Raw genomic sequence first — 20,495 nt, forward strand, 5'->3', positions numbered from 1 at the left:
AGCATTTTACATTGGTATGACTGTCAACTAGAATGAGTGGCCACTGCCAAACCGTTGCCAAAAACAAGGTGGACAGTCCAGTAGCACAATGTGCAGCAGAACACAGTGTGTGAGATTTCAGTGGATGCTTCACAACCCATGCCATCTGGTTCTTCCTTACCAAAACCACTAGCATTTCTGAGTTGCGCAGATGGCACCTATCCTTACAGCACAACCTTCACCTCCACCCAATTTGTGTGCCCACATCAGCTAGTTATGTGCTGTTATCTCACAGCTAGGCCATGAAATTGCGTGACCAGCTGTCTGCCACCAACCCTGTCTACCTGCAACCCTAGCTAGCCCACAGACAGCTCCCCACTCTCCCAAGAGCCGCTGAACCCTTCCCTCCAACTCCTCTCTCACCCCGCCCCTCCCCTCCCCTCCACCCAACCCCGCCTCATCCCAGTACATTCAGTCTGGGCCAGGAAAGTGCTGGCAGTCGCCAGAACTTAATGTGGGGAGACAGGTGTGTGTGTGTGTGTGTGTGTGTGTGTGTTTCTCTTACAAGCTTAAAAAAAAGGAAGTGCATTCCAAAAGCTAGCCACGCTCTGTACCTTCTGTTTGTGTACCTGCCGAAGATGCAGTGCTTCTGCCTTTTGATGAGTCAGCTCCTTTATTCCTAAATAATTCGTAATTCTCAACCAGAACTTTCCATACATTATTAGTCTTTTTCTCTACTTGATTTCCTTTTGGTGACATCCAATACTATCTGGTCTTTGTTTCTTGCTAGTTAAGTTCATTTTTTTTCGCTGGTGTATTTTTAGCATAAATACATGCGGGAAAATTATTTTCGAATGTAGCTCAGTTAAACCACAGACATTTATCATACGATGAAAACAAATAAAAATACATAACTTTTATGGACAAATGTCCACAATCACAAGCTCATACGTTCTTACATCGCCAGACCTAGATTCTTGACCTATTCGATTGCTTTATACAATGCACAGTGAATGTCCATTATTGTTCCTTTGTGCACTTGAACATGGTAGTCAGCCACAATATGGTGGATTGACTGTAAGAAGACAGTCCAGTCACAGTTTGTAAAAATAGCCCATCCCCACTTTTGCAATAGGTAATCATACATGTCTTGCCCAGTTTTAACCCACGTTCCTGATCCTTAATTGACATCTGCAGAGTTTTATTTCTCATATCCACATGGAAGGGTTCTCACTTGGATCCTTGTTGAGAACTGATGACAGATCTCAATGGGTTTTTCATGAATCGCTGACACTGACAGAGGGACCAACAAAGTTGTTTGTTGTGCATCACCACAGCTTCCTTGATTTCAAGTGTTGGTGTTACTTTGTTTTAGGGCACAAAAATAACTAGGGTCATATGCAACCATGTCAAAACTGTAGAACACAGAAAAAAAGGAGTTAAGAATGACTACACGTTTCGCCCAATTGATGGAAGGAAAGGCAGCTAAATATAGCAACTTGCATAAAGGCCCATAAAATACGCCATGGAGAACAGAGGTCCTAAATTAAAGATTAAACGTTATTCACCATATTGCTGCGATGGACAAAAAGTAAAACGCGGTCGACAGCCCACGCATCATGTGCTAAAGTGGAGGACAACTCAGATGGCAAACATAAATGAGAATGTAAGTGGTTAAAAAAAAGGGCATTCTGTCAGGAAATGGCGAACCGTTAAAAGTTGAGCAAAGTGAGCTCAAAAACGTAGGGGAACACCACTTGACAAATGGCAATGGCTAAAAAGACAGTGCCCAATACGCCTAGCTAAAATGATCTTACAGTGAGAGGGCCAAGAGCAGGTTGTCCACAAGTGACAGCTTTCCTGGACCTGTTGCACTAAGAGATGGATGGTGTAAAACACACAGAGACTCTGAAGGGCACTGAGAGAGTTCGAGCAGATGATGCAATTGATTTCCCAGTCTCCGGACGTAGTGTGTGGCCTGATACAGGATGAAGAGCTCGTCGGTGCCAATGACGAAGGAACACCTGACACAGTGGTCAGTCCGAGATCCGTCAGTTACACAAAGGTACTATTGCAGAGTTCTGTGCGAAGGTCATGAAACTGAAGGCAATAGAGCAAGGCTGGACTACTGTCGTTAAGAAGTGAATGAAGGGCAAGACGAACATGGGCTGCTGCACAAAACCGAGGTGATGAAAGGTTCACACGTATCGGCAAAGTGGCAGGTACCATCAGGTTAAGCTGCTGGAGCAAGAGGCGAAAGCAAACTCCAGGAAGTAAGAGGGACAGACGTGAAGATGCATAATGAAACACCCATAGTATAGTTTCCAATGGACAAAGGGCTGGTACAAATGGAGGAGGGTGGTCTGATCTGTTTGCCAAGAAGTGTAGCTGAGGACACGTAGGACACTAAAGGACCGCTTACAGCGGGCTGCCAGGTAAGACTCGTGGGAGGACCGAGAAAGTTTCCTACCAAGCATGAGCCCCAGAAATTTCGTAGTTTCAACGAACAGAAGAGCAAGAGGCCCAAGATGTAAAGGCAGTTGGAGAAACCAATTGCGCCACAAGAAATTCATACAAATGGTTTTGTCACTGGAAAAGCAAAAGCTATTGTCAATGCTCCACGAGTAAAGATAATCGAGACATCGTTGAAGATGCTCTCTAGGAGATGAGTCCGTGGGGAACTGCAATAGATCACAAAATCGTCAACGAAAAGGAAGCTGGAGATGTCCTGCGAGAGACAGGCCACATTAGAGTTAGTGGCGCTAGAAAAAAAGGGGGACGACGCCCTTGACGGAACCTGAGGCACACTGTTCCCATGGATGAAGATGTCCGGCAAGGCAGAACCCACATGTACCTTGAAAACACGGTCTTTTAAAAATTCCTGAAGGAAATGGGGCATGTGGCCACGGAAGCCCTGAGTGTAGAGATCGTGGTGGATACCAGTTCTCCAGCAGGTGTCGTAGGCTTTCTCCAAATCGAAAAACACGGCCAAAGTCTGGTATTTCCGCAGAAAACCATTCTTGACGTGGGTTGAAAAAGCGACAAGATAGCCAGCTACAGAATGGTGCGCTCGAAACCCACATTGTGCAGTGGTCAGTAAATTGTGAGACTCGAGGCACTGTACCAGCCGGGCATGAATCATACGCTCCATCACCTTGCAAAACACAGCTGCTGAGAGAAATCACTTGATAACTTCAAGGGTTGCCCAGAAAGTAATGCGCCACATTATTTTCTTCAACAATTCTTTATTGAAGATGGCGAGAATTACACATGAAAGAATGGTGTTTTATCTATACACCCTATTTACCTCCATTCTGTTCTATGGCCTTCCTCCAGCACGAAACAAGGGCATGTATGCCCTGTCGGTACCAATCTTTGTCCTGTTAGTGGAGCCAGTGCTTCACTGTGTGAATCACCTCCTCATTGTCCTTAAGATGTCTTTCTCGATTGTTATCCTTTAATGGCCCAAACAAGTGGAAGTCCGAGGGGGTAGGTCAGGGTTGTAAGGTGGATGGGGTAACACTGTCCTACCCTGATTTGCGATATGTTCAGCAGCTCTGAGATTTGTGTGGGGCCGAGCGTTATCATGTTGCAGCAAAACAGCTCCGGGGATGCTGTGAAGCCTAAGCGCGTCTTGAGTTTTGTTAATGTGTTGACATATGCTTCTGAATTAATGCTACCGCCTCTTGGAATCACGTCAATAAGAATCACACCTTCGCAGTCCCAGAACACGGTGGTCATGACCTTACCGGCAGAATCAGTGGCTTTGAAATTTTTCTTCTGTGGTGAGTGGGAATGGCACCATTCCACCGACTGTCGTTTTGTTTCAGGCTTAAAATGGTAACCCAGGTGTCACCATCTCTCACAATCCGGAACTAGAAGGCCTCCCCCTCAGCCTCAAAACATTGCAACAAATCAAGACAAATGTAATTTCTGTGCGATTTGTGATCAACCGCTAGACTCTGTTAGACCTATCTTGCACACATTTCCTTTATTGATTGACAGATGCAGCGCCAACTGTCGAGTCGTAATGCTTCTGCCCTCGCTGCAACGTCAGGTGTGACAGCCGTGGATCGTTTCCCTGACCGCTGCAAATTGTGCAGCTCTGCCAAACTGCCTTCTGATGATCTCACCCTCCATGGCCAGTGACTGACTGTACTTCTGTCAAGAGCACATGCTCCATAGACTTTGCACAAGTGTTTGTGAATATTCCCAACAGTTTCTTTCTCTACACTGAGAAATTCAATGACAGCGTATTGCTTGTAACGTACATCACCTTGTAACCTCTCTCTTATTAATCGACACATCCTGCTTGCGATATAAAATATGACCGTGGATCACGTGTATGCCTAATGGATTTGTTCTAATTGTATAAGGATATCTTTCCCGAAGAAGTGATACCAATAAGTAGGAGGAAAGTGTACAACCGACCCTTCTGATGGAAAGTCTACTAAAAATAAAAGTAATGAAACCAAACAGGGCTATAATTTCACTGGACAGAAATCATGAATCCAAAAGTTACACTAATGAACGAAAAGGAAGTAATTGACGGTCGCCAGCCCGATAGGGCAATTTACATCCAAAATCCTGTACAAAATGATGGGAAAGAAAAACATGTTTTATTAAACAGTGACATGACAAATAAAGGTTGCCACTTTTTTTTACACTAATTTTAAGTGAGAATGTAATGATAAAGAAAACTGAGAAGCCACTCTTACGTTATGTTTGGCATTAAATTTTGAAAAAGGCAATCGAGTAATGATTTGAAAATATGCAATTAAACTGTATGTTAGTACTGAATTTCGCTACGTGAACAATGACTTTCTGTGACCTCAGCATAACGTCATCAAAGAAATTTAGAAAAGAAGAAAGCACTTTTTACTTTGCCGTTACTTATTTTGCAAATTGGATTTCATATTATTGTCTAAACAACTGAGCCTTTTTTTTTACTGACTTGAACAGAATTAAATACTAGAATACGTACCAAACCAAACAGCCATGTGCTCCAAGCTATATGTAAAATAAATAAAACTTCCGCACTCTTAATTTGTGCATTTCTTTAGATTTGGATTTTTTTCCAGTGATTGATTCTCAAACTTGAAAAATGAAATTGCTTTACTTTAGTCATATACTGAAGCCTCTGTTGTACAATAGTTAATTGAAAGTAGACTGAGGCTAAAACTCTTAAAAGAGAAATTATTCATTAATAAACTGGCTGTAACCATTTAATTTGTTTCTTATGACACTCAGCATATTAGGAAAAAAAGGTACAAGGATCCTTCTTGGTAGCAAAAGAGGACACAATCGCCCTGAGTTTAACTGATTATTATTTAAATAAATCTTATCAATCAAATCACATTCAGTTGTGCTGCTGGGTTAGCCGTTAATACTTTCTACCAATGAACAGTCTTACCCGTGCATGCGACGAAACTCGGAGCCGACGACGAAACTGTGTTGCTGGAACTGCTGTTGTTGAAGACGATAGCACATTGTGGAGCTAACTATAGGAACGGACAATCGTAATTAATGCAGCCTGTTCCGCTCGTCGACTCCTGCTCTTGACACTTGGCCAGCGCGCGTACACGATGCTGCCGCAAATGGTACACTCTACTGCGAGAGCGTTAACATCACACTTCCCCACACTACAGCCATTGGAACCCGACTGTCGCTCTCTCCGTGCGCTCTGCGCAACAACTACCTACCCAAAGATTTTGCAACGCGCAAGCACTGCTATTATCATTGCTACTCGATGCAAATAACAATTCCTTTGGCTTTTTCCCACAGCTTATAAATTTCATAGTAAAACACAGATAAATACAATGAAACGTCAACAGACTTCTACCTATATACACACATACAGTGAAGCAATGTCCTTACTTATTAAAAGAAAGCATTTAAATTACAAATATTTACATAGAATTCAGAGAAAAAGTTATATATGGGTAGCAGGTTCCATGCATCCTGCATTTTAGGTGTTACAACCTACAGGTGACATTTTAAACCTGTCCTGCAGCTGTGCTATGTGTCGGAAGTGACAGAAACTTTGCACGCTCACTCAGGAGACATCAAATAATACGTATGTAACGTTTTGCATGAGAAAAAAATGTGCTACATAACTTTCTGGACAACCCTCGTACAAGGAAGGTGTTTGTCCTTACCTGGCTAAGGTATGGATATAACAGTGACTTCACGCGCTAGTGCCTGGGAAACATGCCCTCAGCCCAGCTGTGATTTTACACTACTGGCCATTAAAATTGCTACACCAAGAAGAAATGCAGATGATAAACGGGTATTCATTGGACAAATGTATTATACTAGAACTGACATGTGATTGCATTTTCAAGCAGTTTCGGTGCATAGATCCTGAGAAATCAGTACCCAGAACAACCACCTCTGGCCGTATTAACGGTCTGATACGCCTGGGCATTGAGTCAAACAGAGCTTGGATGGCGTGCACAGGTATAGCTGCCCATGTTGCTTCAACACGATACCACAGTTCATCAAGAGTAGTGACTGGCGTATTGTGACGAGCCAGTTGCTCGGCCACCATTGACCAGACGTTTTCAGTTGGAGAGAGATCTGCAGAATGTGCTGGCCAGGACAGCAGTCGAACATTTTCTGTATCCAGAAAGGCCCGTACAGGACCTGCAACATGTGGTCGTACATTATCCTGCTGAAATGTAGGGTTTCGCAGAGATCGAATGAAGGGTAGAGCCATGGGTCGTAACATATCAGAAATGTAACGTTCACTGTTCAAAGTGCAGTCAATGCGAACAAGAGGTGACCGAGACGTGTTACCAATGACACCTCATACCATCATGCCGGGTGATACACCAGTATGGCGATGACGAATACACGCTTCCAATGTGCGTTCACCGCGATGTCACCAAACACGGATGCGACCATCATGATGCTGTAAACCGAACCTGGATTCATCCGAAAAAATAACTTTTTGGCATTCGTGCACTCAAGTCCGTCATTGAGTATACCATCGCTGGCGCTCCTGTCTATGATGCAGCGTCAAGGTAAACCGCAGCCACGGTCTCCGAGCTGATAGTCCATGTTGCTGCATACGTCGTCGAACTGTTCTTGCAGATGATTGTTGTCTAGCCAACGTCCGCATCTGTTGACTCAGGGATCGAGACGTGGCTGCACGATCCATTACATCTGTGCGGATAAGATGCCTGTCATCTCGACTGCTAGTGATACGAGGCCGTTGGGATCAAGCACGGCGTTCCTTATTACCTTCCTGAACCCACCTATTCCATATTCTGCTAACAGTCATTGGATCTCGACCAACGCGAGCAGCAGGTCGCGATACATAAACCGCAATCGCGATAGCCTACAATCCGACCTTTAGTACAGTCGGAAACGTGATGGTACGCATTCCTCCTCCTTACACGAGGCATCACAACAACGTTTCACCAGGGAACGCCGGTCAACTGATGTTTGTGTATGAGAAGTCGGTTGGAAACTTTCCTCATGTCAGCAGGTTGTAGGTGTCACCACCGGCGCCAACCTTGTGTGAATGCTCTGAAAAGTTAATCATTTGCATATCGCAGCATCTTCTTCCTGTCGGTTAAATTTCGCGTCTGTAGCACATCATCTTCGTGGTGTAGCAATTTTAATGGCGATTAGTGTACGTGTGAAGGAGAAAGTGCTAGCCCGCAAGAGAGAGGTTCTGCATCTTCTGAATGTGATCATCGTCCAGCCCTGGGGCAGAGGATTGGGACGAAGTTAAAGAGTATGATCTAGCTCCCTCACACTAAAGGTGGCATTGTAGCACTCAGGAGTCTGAGAAGAGAAGCCTATCGGCCAAGCCTTCGCCACTCGTTTTCAACGGAGAAGGCAGGATGGTAGTGAGTGGAGATCAAAATCTTCGCAAAGAAAGGTGTAGATAACAATATGGTCCATATGACATCATCTGCTTCTGTCAGGCTGGAAATTGAGCAATGAACCTTGGTCCCAGAGAGCCGTCGGAGGTTGCCACAGGACAGAAGAGGGAGTGGAACTCTTAAAAGAACTAGTTAAGGGAATACAGCTATCTTTATTGCTATCCCGAATAATTTGAAAACACTGTGCATCCAACTGTTTATAACAAATGCAGGTTTTCATCATAGGATGATGGTTAAAAATGCGGAGAGCACGTCTGCACAAGCGTATCGCATCATTGCATGCCTCGGTCAGCGTGGTAAAGAGGAATTGCGAGGAATTGAACGTTCTGCGGCAGTAATGATAACGTTTGTAAGATATTCACCCTTGTGATCACGACTGGGGAAATGATGTTCGTCGAACATCGCCAGGGAGGAGTAAAGCCTCCAGCCGGCCTTCGAAAGCTGCCATTTGAATGTGCACGTAGTTGAGGTAGGAGTCAGCAAACGGACAGCACAAGGGGAATAGTCGCTCGAGCACATGTCAGAGATAACAGACCACTCGAGATGATGGGGAAGTTGGGCAGTTGTGTTGTGTTTTGTTTTAGGGCACAAAAACAACTAGGGTCATACACAACAGATGTGCAGAACTATAGACCTATATCTCTAACGTCGATCAGTTGTAGAATTTTGGAACACGTATTATGTTCGAGTATAATGTCTATTCTGGAGACTAGAAATCTACTCTGTAGGAATCAGCATGGGTTTCGAAAAAGACGGTCGTGTGAAACCCAGCTCGCGCTATTCGTCCATGAGACTCACAGGGCCTTAGACACGGGTTCACAGGTAGATGCCGTGTTTCTTGACTTCCGCAAGGCGTTTGACACAGTTCCCCACAGTCGTTTAATGAACAAAGTAAGAGCATACGGACTATCAGATCAAATGTGTGATTGGATTGAGGAGTTCCTAAACAACAGAACGCTGCATGTTATTCTCAATGGAGAGAAGTCTTCCGAAGTAAGAGTAAGTTCAGGTGTGCCGCAGGGGAGTGTCATAGGACCGTTGCTATTCACAATATACATAAATGACCTGGTGGATGACATCGGAAGTTCACTGAGGCTTTTTGCAAATGATGCTGTGGTGTATCGAGAGGTTGCAACAATGGAAAATTGTACTGAAATGCAGGAGGATCTGCAGCGAATTGACGCATGGTGCACGGAATGGCAATTGAATCTCAATGTAGACAAGTGTAATGTGATGCGAATACATAGAAAGATAGGTCCCTTATCATTTAGCTACAAAATAGCAGGTCAGCAACTGGAAGCAGTTAATTCCATAAATTATCTGGGAGTACGCATTAGGAGTGATTTAAAATGGAACGATCATATAAAGTTGATCATCGGTAAAGCAGATACCAGACTGAGATTCATTGGAAGAAACCTAAGGAAATGCAATCCGACAACAAAGGAAGTAGGTTACAGTACGCTTGTTCGCCAACTGCTTGAATGCTACTCAGCAGTGTGGGATCCGCACCAGATAGGGTTGATAGAAGAGATAGAGAAGATCCGACGGAGAGCAGCGCGCTTCGTTTCAGGATCATTTAGTAATCGCGAAAGCGTTACGGAGATGATAGATAAACTCCAGTGGAAGACTCTGCAGGAGAGACGCTCAGTAGCTCGGTACGGGCTCCGAGAACATACCTTCACCGAAGAGTCAAGCAGTATATTGCTCCCTCCTACGTACCTGTATCTCTCGCGAAGAGACCATGAGGATAAAATCAGAGAGATTAGAGCCCACACAGAAGCATACCGACAATCCTTCTTTCCACGTACAATACGAGACTGGAATAGAAGGGAGAACCGATAGAGGTACTCAGGGTACCCTCCGCGACACACCGTCAGGTGGCTTGCGGAGTATGGATGTAGATGTCAAAACTGTAAAACACAAAGCCAAAGAGATGAGTTAAAAACGACTACATCAAACCCAATCGACGGAAGAGAAGACAGCTGAAACAGTGACGTGGAGAAAAGTCTAAGATATCCCACAGAGAAACGGAGATACAGAACTAAAAATTAAATAGGCTTCACCATATTGCTACGACGGATAGAAAGTAAAATGTGGTCGATGGCCCGCACGTCGTTCGATAAAACGGCTGATAACTTAAACGGCAAACACAAATTAGAACATAATTGGTTTTAAAAAAGGTCTTTCCGTCAGGAAATGGCGGACCATCCAAAGTTGAGCACAATGTGCACAAAGTGATGGGGGATCACCACTTAACAAATGGCTATGTTTAAAACGACAGTGCCCAATACGCAACCTAGTTAAAATAATCTCCTCACAGCAAGAGGGCTGAGAGGTCACCCAAGCAACTGGGAAAGGCTTAATAACCTGGAGTTAGTTTACAGTGGTGATGCCAAAGTGGAACCACCTGCTGAGGTACGAGAACTGCAGCCTTGGCAACAGCATCAGCAGCCTCGTTTCCTGTCAGACTGGCGTGATGAGGAACCCATATAAACATCACAGTGGCTCCGTCAAGAGCAAGCAAGTCGCATCTATCCTGGACCCGTTGCATGAAGGGATGAAAATATTCAGCTGACACAGTCTTTGAATGGCACTGAGAGAGTCCGAGCGGATGATGCAATGTCGCTCGACACATTCCGTGACCTGTGTTTGCTCTGAATACTGAACAGTGTTCCAGAAGCTGATACCGAAAAACGTTGGTGCCAGTGATGAACACATACCCGACACTACGTCAGTTTGAGAGCCGTCAGTGAACATAAAGGTACTATCGCAAATTTCCATGCAAAGGTTGTGAAACTGAAGGCGATAGAGCAAGGCTGGAGTAGTGTCATTAGGAAGCGAATGAAGGCCAAGGTGAACATGGTCCGCCGCAAGAAGCTAAGGTGGTGAAGGGTTCACTACCACCAGGAAAGCTGCAGGTAGCGTGAAGTTAACCTGCTGGAGCAAGAGCTGAAAGCAAACTCCAGGAGGTTACAGAGAAGACAGACACGACCCATTCTGGAGATCCAAGGAGTCATCGACGAAGGAGGCATAGGATGGTTGGCCATGCATGACAAATGGCATGCATATCAAATGAGAAGAAAGTCACAGAAGTAACACAGAGGTATTTTGGCAGTTTCTGCTTACAGACTCTCAACGTGGCTAGTGAAATAGGCGCCGGTGGCAAACAGATGCCACGATGGTGGCTAGAATTGAGACGGCATAAGAGGGCAGACATGCAGATGCAAAAACGAAACATCCATAGTCTAGTTTCAAACGGACAAGGGACGGGAACAAACAGAGGGGGTGGTTCGATCAGATCGCCACGAAGTATCAGTGAGGACATGTAGGACATTGAGGGACCGCATACAGTGGACTGCCACTTAAGACATGTGGGAGAACCAAGAAAGTTTATTGTCGAGATCCAGGAATTTCATAGTTTCAATGAACGGAAGAGCAACAGGCCCAAGATGTAAAGACGGTGGAAGAAACCAATTGTGCCACCACAAATTCATACAAACGGTTTTGTCAATGGAAAAATGAAAGCCATTGTCGATGCTCCATTAGTAAAGACGATCGAGACATCGTTGAAGGCGGCACTCAATCAGACAAGTCCGTAGAAAGCTGCAATACATGGCAAAATCGTTGAAAAAAAGGGAGCTGGAGATGCCCCATGGGAGACAGCCCATAATAGGGTTAGTGGTGATAGCAAAGAGGGCGACGCTCAGGACAGAATCCTGAGGCACACCATTTTCCTGGATAAAGGTATCTGAGTCAAGGCAGAACCCAAACATACCTTGAAAACACGGTCTTTTAAAAATTCCTGAGGTAAATGAGGCATGCAGCCGTTGAGGCCCCACGTGTAGAGGGTATGGAGGATACCAGCCCTCCAGCAGGTGTCATGGGCTTTGTCCAAATCGAAAAACATGGCCACAGTCTGAGATTTCTGCAGGAACCCACTCACGACATGGGTGGATAAAGTCATGAGACTGTCAACTGCCGAACGGCGCGCACGAAAGCTGCACTGCGCGGTGGTTCATAAATTTTGAGACTTAAGCCACCATACCAGCCAGGCATGAATCATACGTTCCATCACCTTGCAAACACAATTGATGAGAGAAATTGAGTGGTAGCTATAAGAAAAGTGTTTGTCCTTACCAGTCTTAGATATTGGTATAACAGTGGCTTCACGCCAGCGTCTGTGAAACTTGCTGTCTGCCGAGATGCGGCGGAGGATCAGCATGAAGTGAGAGCATGATCTAGCTCCCTCATAGTAAAGGCAGCACTGTAGCAGTTACGATTCTGAGATTAGAAGGGAATCGCCCGAGCATCCTCCGCTCGTAGGAAGGCAGGATGATGGTGAGTGCAACTCGAAATCTCAGCAAAATGGCGGCCCAATGTGTTGGAGAGAGCAATAGAGTCCACAATGAAATCTATTGGTACAGACAGGCCAGAAATTGAGGAGTGGATCGTGGTCCCAGAAAGCTGTCGGAGGTTGGCCCACTGACTGAAACAGGGAGTGGAACTGCTAAAAGAACTTGTGAATGAAATCCAGCTAGCATTTTAGCTATCCCAGAGCATGCGACAACACTGTGCATACAACTGTTTATAATGGATGCAGTTTTACGTCGTAGGACGATAGTTAAAAATGCGGAGAGCACGTCTCCACGCACGAATTGCATGCCTCAGTCCACCAAAGGACTGAGACACGGCCTGGTAAAGATGCAGTGCAAGGAATGAAACGTTCTGTGGCAGTAAGAATAATATTTGTAATATATTCTACATGTTCATCACAACTGCAGAAATGTTTTACATCGAAGGTCGCCAGGAAGAAAGTCTCCAGTCGACATTAGTAAGCTGCCATTTGAGTGTACACATAGGTGGGGTAGGAGTCAGCAAACGGATAGCACATGGGAAATGGTCCCTCAGGTATGTTAGAGAGAATGGACCACTCCAGACGATGTACAGTGCAGAAGGATTGGTCCAAATGGGAGTACGTGTGTGTGGCGTCTGAAAGGAACATGGGTGCTGCAGGTTTAAGGCAGATGATTGAGAAGGACAGCCAAGACAGCACCTCTCTGACAAATTTTAGGATAACCCCAAAGTAGATGGATCGCATTAAAGTCATTGAGCAGCAGAAAGAGGTGAGGTAGGAACCCAATAAGCTGGAGGAAGTCTACCCTGGTGACATGGAATGACGAAGGGATGTAAACGGTACAGAGGGAGAAGGTCAAGAGGAAGGAAAAGGCAAACTGCAACAGCCTGAAGCCACATAGTCATGGAGATGGGTTGGCTGGATGAGCAGCATGACTTCCCCATGAGATGAAATGCTGTCCTCGGGGGAAGGTCAAAACGATCAGGAAGAAATGAGAGCTTAAAGCGACCAAGAGGATACGATCCAGTCTCCTGGAGGCAGAGAACAAGTGGAGACTGCGATTCTAAGAGCTGCCATAAATTCTCTTTGTTTGATCAGAGGCCATTAATGTTCTACTAAATGAGAGTCATAACGAGAAAAGGTGATGAGGCAGAAAATGAAGGGGTGCCACCTTGGCAGCTGCCAAGTGCCAGCCTTCAAATACTCACTGCTACAGGATGCAGAGGCTGGAGGATCCTGCTGCATCAGGTCTACAGAGGCGTCAGCATTCGCCCTCTCTCGATCTGCCGAGTTCAGGGCAGAAAAACAGTTGACCATGTGCACAAGCAACACGGAGGTCACCTGGACGAGGGTATCATGTGGTCACACCATTGAAGAGGATCATAGAGTCGGCGAAGGAGAAGAGCATTTGCTTTGTTTGACTTCTTGGAGCCTTTCCAGTCGGCAGAGGATGACTCAGGTGTTTGTTGACTAAAGGGATGTAGGAAGTCGTCGCAAGATAATTCCTTCTGTCCATCGGGCCTGCCAGTTGTGTAGCTGATGATTTCACTCTGGGAGAGAATGTTTGGTGGCTTCTTGCACAGCTGGAGAAAAGGGATGCTACCATGACACAGTGGTGAATTTGAGGTCGCACGTCTGCGTGGCCACGTCCTTCACGGAGTAAGAACGGTATTGTAAGTGCCAGATGGTAGAATGCAAGGTTTGTGACTTGCCAGTAACTTGCGAGTGACCAGGTAAGCCACTTTTTCCTTTACGCTGATCTCCTGGAAAGCCCACTCATCAAGATACATGGAACAATCTCAAGAGGAGAGAACATGGTCACCATTGCAGTTGATGCAGCAAGTAGAAAGCAGCAGACAATCGCCCTCGCTCACTTCTCTACCATAGGTTACACATTTGGCCGGTTAGTGAGAAGACATACAAGTGTGGTAGAAATGTGGCATTGGTAGCAGCGCATTGGATTCGAAATGTACAATCGGGCTGTAATAATTTCATAGCCTGCTTTGATCTTGAACGGAAGCACCACTCTATCAAAGGCCAGAAAAAGAGTGCGTGTGGGCACTAAGGATGGATCTACATTTTTCATTACCCGATGAATGGCAATTACAGCGTGATCAGAAAGCTACATTTGGATTTCTGCCTTACTCAGATCATCGAGCAGCCTTGTGTAACACCACAGGAAGAAAGCAATGTTCGATGGGCCTCAACATGAACGGGATAGCCATGGAGGAACGAAACTGCAAGCAGTTGTTGTACTTGTGAATCAGAAGTTATCTAGAAAATCAAATTGTCATTGTGTAAACGAGAGCAGTTTTTCAAGGGGCCAGCAATTGCATCAACACCTTTCTAAATAATAAACACATTTACCATAGCGAAGGACTGACTGTCTTCATTAAGTAAAACTGTGAGGAACTGCAGTGAAGCTGGGAGGGTCTTTGATTCATTACACTCATTCTGTTTACATTTAGTACACGTTGACTGTGAAAAAGACAATTCGCTCATTGCAAGAAAATCCCCATGATTGCCAGCATCTTTGATGGTGCACTTCTTCCAACTGCCCCCCCCCCCCCCCCTCAGAGGGGGGCACACCCGCCTTATGCAATTGTTCACACCTCCTGAACACCTGACAGTGGGACTAATCGGCAATTTGGGAAGGTAGTAGTTCAGGCAACCAGCCCTTCCTGGGCCTAGCCTGTACCAGAGGATACGTGCGAACCCTACCTGTCAACCCAGGGCTGGTAATTACGCGTTACCCGCTCACATGTTACGTGTCAGTTGTGTGGGCAGCCTTCAGGAGCACACAGGGAGAAAGAAGAAAAAGAGGAACTTCAAACACCAAATCGGAGGAAGTATAGGAGAGGGGAAGAAAGAAAAGAGGAACGAACAACAGTAGAGAAACTACTTAGAAGATGCAACAAGTTCACTAAAGAGACAGCTTACACTACACTCGTTCGTCCTCTGTTAGAATATTGCTGCGCGGTGTGGAATCCTTACCAGGTGGGATTGACGGAGGACATCGAAAGGGTGCAAAAAATGGCACCTCATTTTGTATTATCATGTAATAGGGGAGAGAGAGTGGCAGATATGATACGCGAATTGGGATGGAAGTCATTAAAGCAAAGATGTTTTTAATTGTGGTGAGATCTTTTTACGAAATTTCAGTCACCAACTTTCTCTTCGGAATGCGAAAATATTTTGTTGAGCCCATCCTACATAGGTAGGAATGATCATCAAAATAAAATACGAGAAATCAGAGCTCGAACAGAAAGGTTTAGGTGTTCGTTTTTCCCGCGCGCTGTTAGGGAGTGGAATGGTAGAGAGATAGTATGAATGTGGTTCGATGAACCCTCTGCCAAGCACTTAAATGTGAATTGCAGAGTAGTCATGTAGATGTAGATGTACTCTGATATCAGCTACTGAAAATGCAGAACACATTTTCAAAAAGATCCCAGACATGTTCTCCAAGGGAGTGGAAAAAGATTAGTGAGAGGATAGACATGCAACATGGAAGGATAAGATGCTGCAAAGGCTGGGACCCCATGCTAGCCAAGCACGAATCCGCCAAAGAGTTATGAACTCCCTGTGGGGTGTGTTGGTGTTATGCTTGTACGATATCTGGATGAAAGATAGCTGAGGATTCTTCTGAATGTTGTTTCAGATCATCCAGAGAGCTTCTAAAGTTCTTCAAGCTGGAGGTGGGATTCTGCTGAGAACAGGAAGCCATAGGGTGTTTGTATGCTGAAATAGGTCCCATAATTATTCACACAGCCTGACTGAGCTGCTTGTCTATCTTCTGAGCACTATTGACGCAACACAGTATGATATAACCAAGGCTATGGATATTAAAACATGAGAATTACCTCCACACGAGTTACCAGCAAGTTTTTGAAGAACATTACTTTAGCCTTCCTCTTTAGCAGCTACATCTGTGAGAGTGTGCTTGAAAGTTAGAATTCTATCTTGTGTTATTCCTAAGTATTTTTGTGTACTGGAGAATGAAAAGATTTGGCCTATGTATTTGACATCTAGTTTTTAATTTCCCTGTCTGTTGCATAGGTAAAATGTAGATATAACCCTTTTCTGAGACTTGACTTGGGAACACCATTTCTTGCAATACACATCTAAGGCTTCCATATCAGTGGACAAAGTGGATTCAGCATCAGAAAAATTGGAGCTGTGTGTTACCAAACAAATGTCATCAGCGTAAATGAATTTTCTTGAAGACGTTTCCAGTGAGTTATATATATATATATATATATATATATATATATATATACTGAAAAGGAAGGGAGCCAAAATAGATTCAAATCACATCAGATTTGAGCAATAAAAACAATCACTTAATTACTTATTCTTTCCGTAAGTTTCTTTCCCCATTTTTCCTTGTATTTCTTATTTTCTTGCTATGTTGTCTTCTCTACTTCTCATGAAAATTTTTTTCTTGAAAAGACTGGAAGCTGTACTTCGAGTTTCGAATTATTGTCTGTTTAGATCATCTTCATGCAGTACACTCATCTCTAATTTGTTTAGTTAACTTGTGTTGTCCCATGTTTTTTACAGTGGGGAAAAATCATAGCATATCTCTGCATTATCGAATTTTAGAGGTTTTTTTTTTTTAACATTTCATGGATGTTTTTAGTTGCTTCTGAATAGGTGTTTCACCAGCTTTTGACACCTGGACTTTTATATGTTTTGTTATTTTATAATACACTCTAATGCAACAGAAAGATAGTCTCATTGATGATGACAGTGAACTGTGCACATAAGACAGTGGTTACTGCAAAACTATCACTACTTTCGCCCAGATAGTTTTACAAGTTCTTTAAACCACCTACAAGACACAATCTGAAAAATGTATTCTGACAAACATTGTACAAGAGAATGTAGTAATAGCATTTAGTATAAACATTGTGTGTAGTGCTAATCATTTGTATGTTGTTGTTTTACTAGTCAGTGGTATAAAGTTTATTGCATATGCTTCTCAATTTTGTGTGTATACACAATTCTACTTAAAAGAGAGAGAGAGAGAGAGAGAGAGAGAGAGAGAGAGAGAGAGAGAGAGAGAGAGAGAGAGAGAGAGAGAGAATCGCCCAAGATCATCTACCATAAATATCTTTTTATTTGTTTCAGTTTTATGCCCGACGTAAAGTTATCGCCGCCTCTTTTCTACATTTGGAGGTATACTACAATCCTTGTCGAAGCACATTTTCCCAAATGTGCATCTGCCGTATGCTGTATCTTAGCTATCTCAGCAACAAGTATTTATTGTACACAAGTTCTGCGATGTATGAAATGGAGTGATCTGAAAATGTGCGACAGGAGTGATTATTGAGAGGGGGGAGCAAAATTTTGCACTGTCCAATCCATTTTATACATTTCAGCATGCACCTTCTTTATACCTTCAAATAATTCTTGATTATGTGTAATTTAGGCTCAGTGTTATCAAGCAAACAGGCACTCGTAAAATTAAAGGCACAGGAACAAAACCTTAAAACCACAAGAGTTACCACAAATACCAGTTCAGTTTATTAGGTACTCTCATATGGCTTCCCACTAGAACTGGACCTGCTAGATTTGTGAGCAACGTTTATAATTCAGCGGCAAAATTTATACAAAAAAATCTATATTTGACTTATAAAGCACAAGAAACTTCAAATTACAAAACACTCTGTGATAAATAAAGGGAGTGATCACATATTACACTTGTGCCTGTTAGCAATACAGTTGGTATACTGATTTGCCCAGTTCCACTGCTAAACATTACCTGTTCATCAGCTTTATGTATTGACAGCAGCCATTCCACATATTTATGTGTGTGCATATGTATCTCCAATCTTTAATTAAAGCATTAATTAAAAATGTAAAGTAAATATTATGTAAATGCTGTATATTACTCTAAAGATGTCTATATAAATATATATATATATTGGTTTCTGAGTGTTAGACACTGAACCTTATAATTTTTGTACAAAATGCAATGGTTGATATTTTTGTATTTACAATTTTATTTATTATTTAATTCCTACATTGTTGCAGTTGTGCTGCTTCAGTTAGTTAGAAATGCCTTGCTGTATCACTTCCTTCACTGTAGTTAATTAAAGTGTGAGTCATTAAAAAACATTACTTCAGAACCTGCTGTAAGATTTGTTTACAAATGCTGTCTCTGGTTATGGGAAGCCTCAAAAGTTCATAACGAACATGTTTAAGTGATTTTTCAGGAGCTAAAAATTCCAGCACTGCTTACCTTCTGCACTATATTTGGTCTTAAATTTGCAAATGAAACAGGAAGAAGAAGAGAAGTCATGTTACAGATGAGTCATCAGGTTTTTGGAATGGTATGATGTAGAAGAGCCTGACTGCAATAATTATGTTGGAGAAAGTTTAACTTTAGAAAAGGACTGTAGCAGGTGAGGCAGACATTAATAAGGGTTTAAAATCATCCATAAAAGTTGTACAAGATCGAAAATTTTGATGATACTTTTGTTGGCATTATTTCAGTATTCTGAGACATTTGAAAGAAGCATTCAGTGTGTATCATATCAAAATGGAAATCAGAGTGCACACAGTTTTCTCTTTTCTGCAACAGAGAAAGCCATTTTTTTTAAAAAAAAAAAAAAAAAGTCAGTAGCATCAAACATATTCCATATTTCTGAACAAGTTTGCTGGTTGGAGCACTTTACTTACCAATAGCCAACATTCTGTGGCAACATTGTTTAAATGTCCTAACAAAGTTTACTGACTGTGTATTTTATAAAATTTTGATATTTTACCACACAAGACCTGCTGCGTCGAAAGGAAAGGAAAGGAAAGGAAAGGAAAGGAAAGGAAAGGAAAGGAAAGGAAAGGAAAGGAAACGAAACGAAAGGAAAGGAAAGGAAAGGAAACGAAAAAAGATCTACATCACAGTTTATTAGCAAAGTGTTATAAACTTCTCGCAAAAATCAACTTACTGCACCCACAAAAGTACCATGAAAAGAACCCAGTGTTAATGTGTCACAGGAATTAAATGAATGGTAAGATTACCGAGTAAGTCAGAGCACATTCTTTTTCTGTGCACAATTTTGAATGGGAAGAGAAATGCTTATGCTACACTAAAGAAGAAGAAAAAATGGATTTTCAAAATCTTGGACAACTTAACCACTTGATTTCATTTTGTAGGTTAATTATTACTTATGAAAGGGACACTGTTCATAGGGCAGTAAGTTCTGTATTACCTGTTTTGAAAATATGTCAAGTGATTGCATCAGCCAATAGTAAATGTAATGTCAAACACAATGAGCTTTATTTTTGTGTGTGCGCATTGAAGTACACAAGAAATGGCACAAGTCCTGCAGTGTGACATACTGTGAGATTGTACCAGTAGAGGAGTAAGAATAGCTTAATATTACTGTAAAATACTGAGAAATAAAGAGGAAAACAAATGTTCTTTGATTCAATTATTTCTCCCCTCCCCCCCCCCCCTCTCTCCCCCCCCCCCCTCCCCTCCCTCTCCCCAGACAATCATTTTCAACACAGTAAAACTACAATTCCTTTTACTTCCCAGGTGACATAAAATTGACAGTTCCCTGTTATATATTACATTGCTGAAGCAGTATCCCACTCCCAAATTAAAACATATCACTAATCTCTTGTGCAATGAATCATCCCAATTACCTGGAAAAACAGTACTGGTCTCAGCATTTTTATAAGAATGATAACAGAACTATTGTATCGAACTTTGTGCCCTAGTGTCCATTGTTGCAAGACATTAAGCCATATTCTAAATTTCAGTACAATGACATTTCCTGACCACCTCAAGGTATTAGCACAGATTTTGTACACAACATTCATGCGAAAAACCATTCTCCACTTCACAATCATGTGAAACCACTAAACAAATCGCTCAAAATATTCATTAACTTGAGTTACGGAAATAACCTGCAAATTATAGCTGTGGCATGAGCAAACACTGGAAGTAGATTCGTCACAGATACCACATGTTTGTTAGCTTGACCACACATGTTTGTTAGCTTGACCATGACTGGGCAAAGACTGTCGATTTTGAGTAGCATTTGACTGTTTAAAGACTGAAGTATGAAGAAATTTTAGAAAATATACAATCCTTTGATAAAATGCCCCATCATATTTCACTACTTGGATGGATAATAAGTATTGATAAAAATTTGGTTTGTGAAGAATGTGGTGGTCTAGAAATTTTGAAAAGTCAATGCAATCATTTATGCATTTGCATTAGGAATACAAACGCCACATCAAAAATCACAATAGCT

At 42.9% G+C, this 20,495-nt stretch overlaps 1 protein-coding gene across 1 annotated transcript in view; it reads left to right on the forward strand.

The window, feature by feature from the left end:
- Positions 1-19,654, forward strand: part of LOC126292191 (fasciculation and elongation protein zeta-2) — a 358,256-nt gene extending 338,602 nt beyond the window's left edge. Inside the window, exon 8 of the mRNA XM_049986034.1 lies at positions 17,359-19,654. Coding sequence (XP_049841991.1) covers positions 17,359-17,375 — 17 coding nt within the window. The 3' untranslated portion in view covers positions 17,376-19,654. The remainder of the gene's footprint in view (positions 1-17,358) is intronic.
- The last annotated feature ends 841 nt before the right edge of the window (positions 19,655-20,495 follow it).

Source organism: Schistocerca gregaria, chromosome 9, assembly GCF_023897955.1.
Source record: "Schistocerca gregaria isolate iqSchGreg1 chromosome 9, iqSchGreg1.2, whole genome shotgun sequence".
NCBI lineage: Eukaryota > Metazoa > Arthropoda > Insecta > Orthoptera > Acrididae > Schistocerca > Schistocerca gregaria.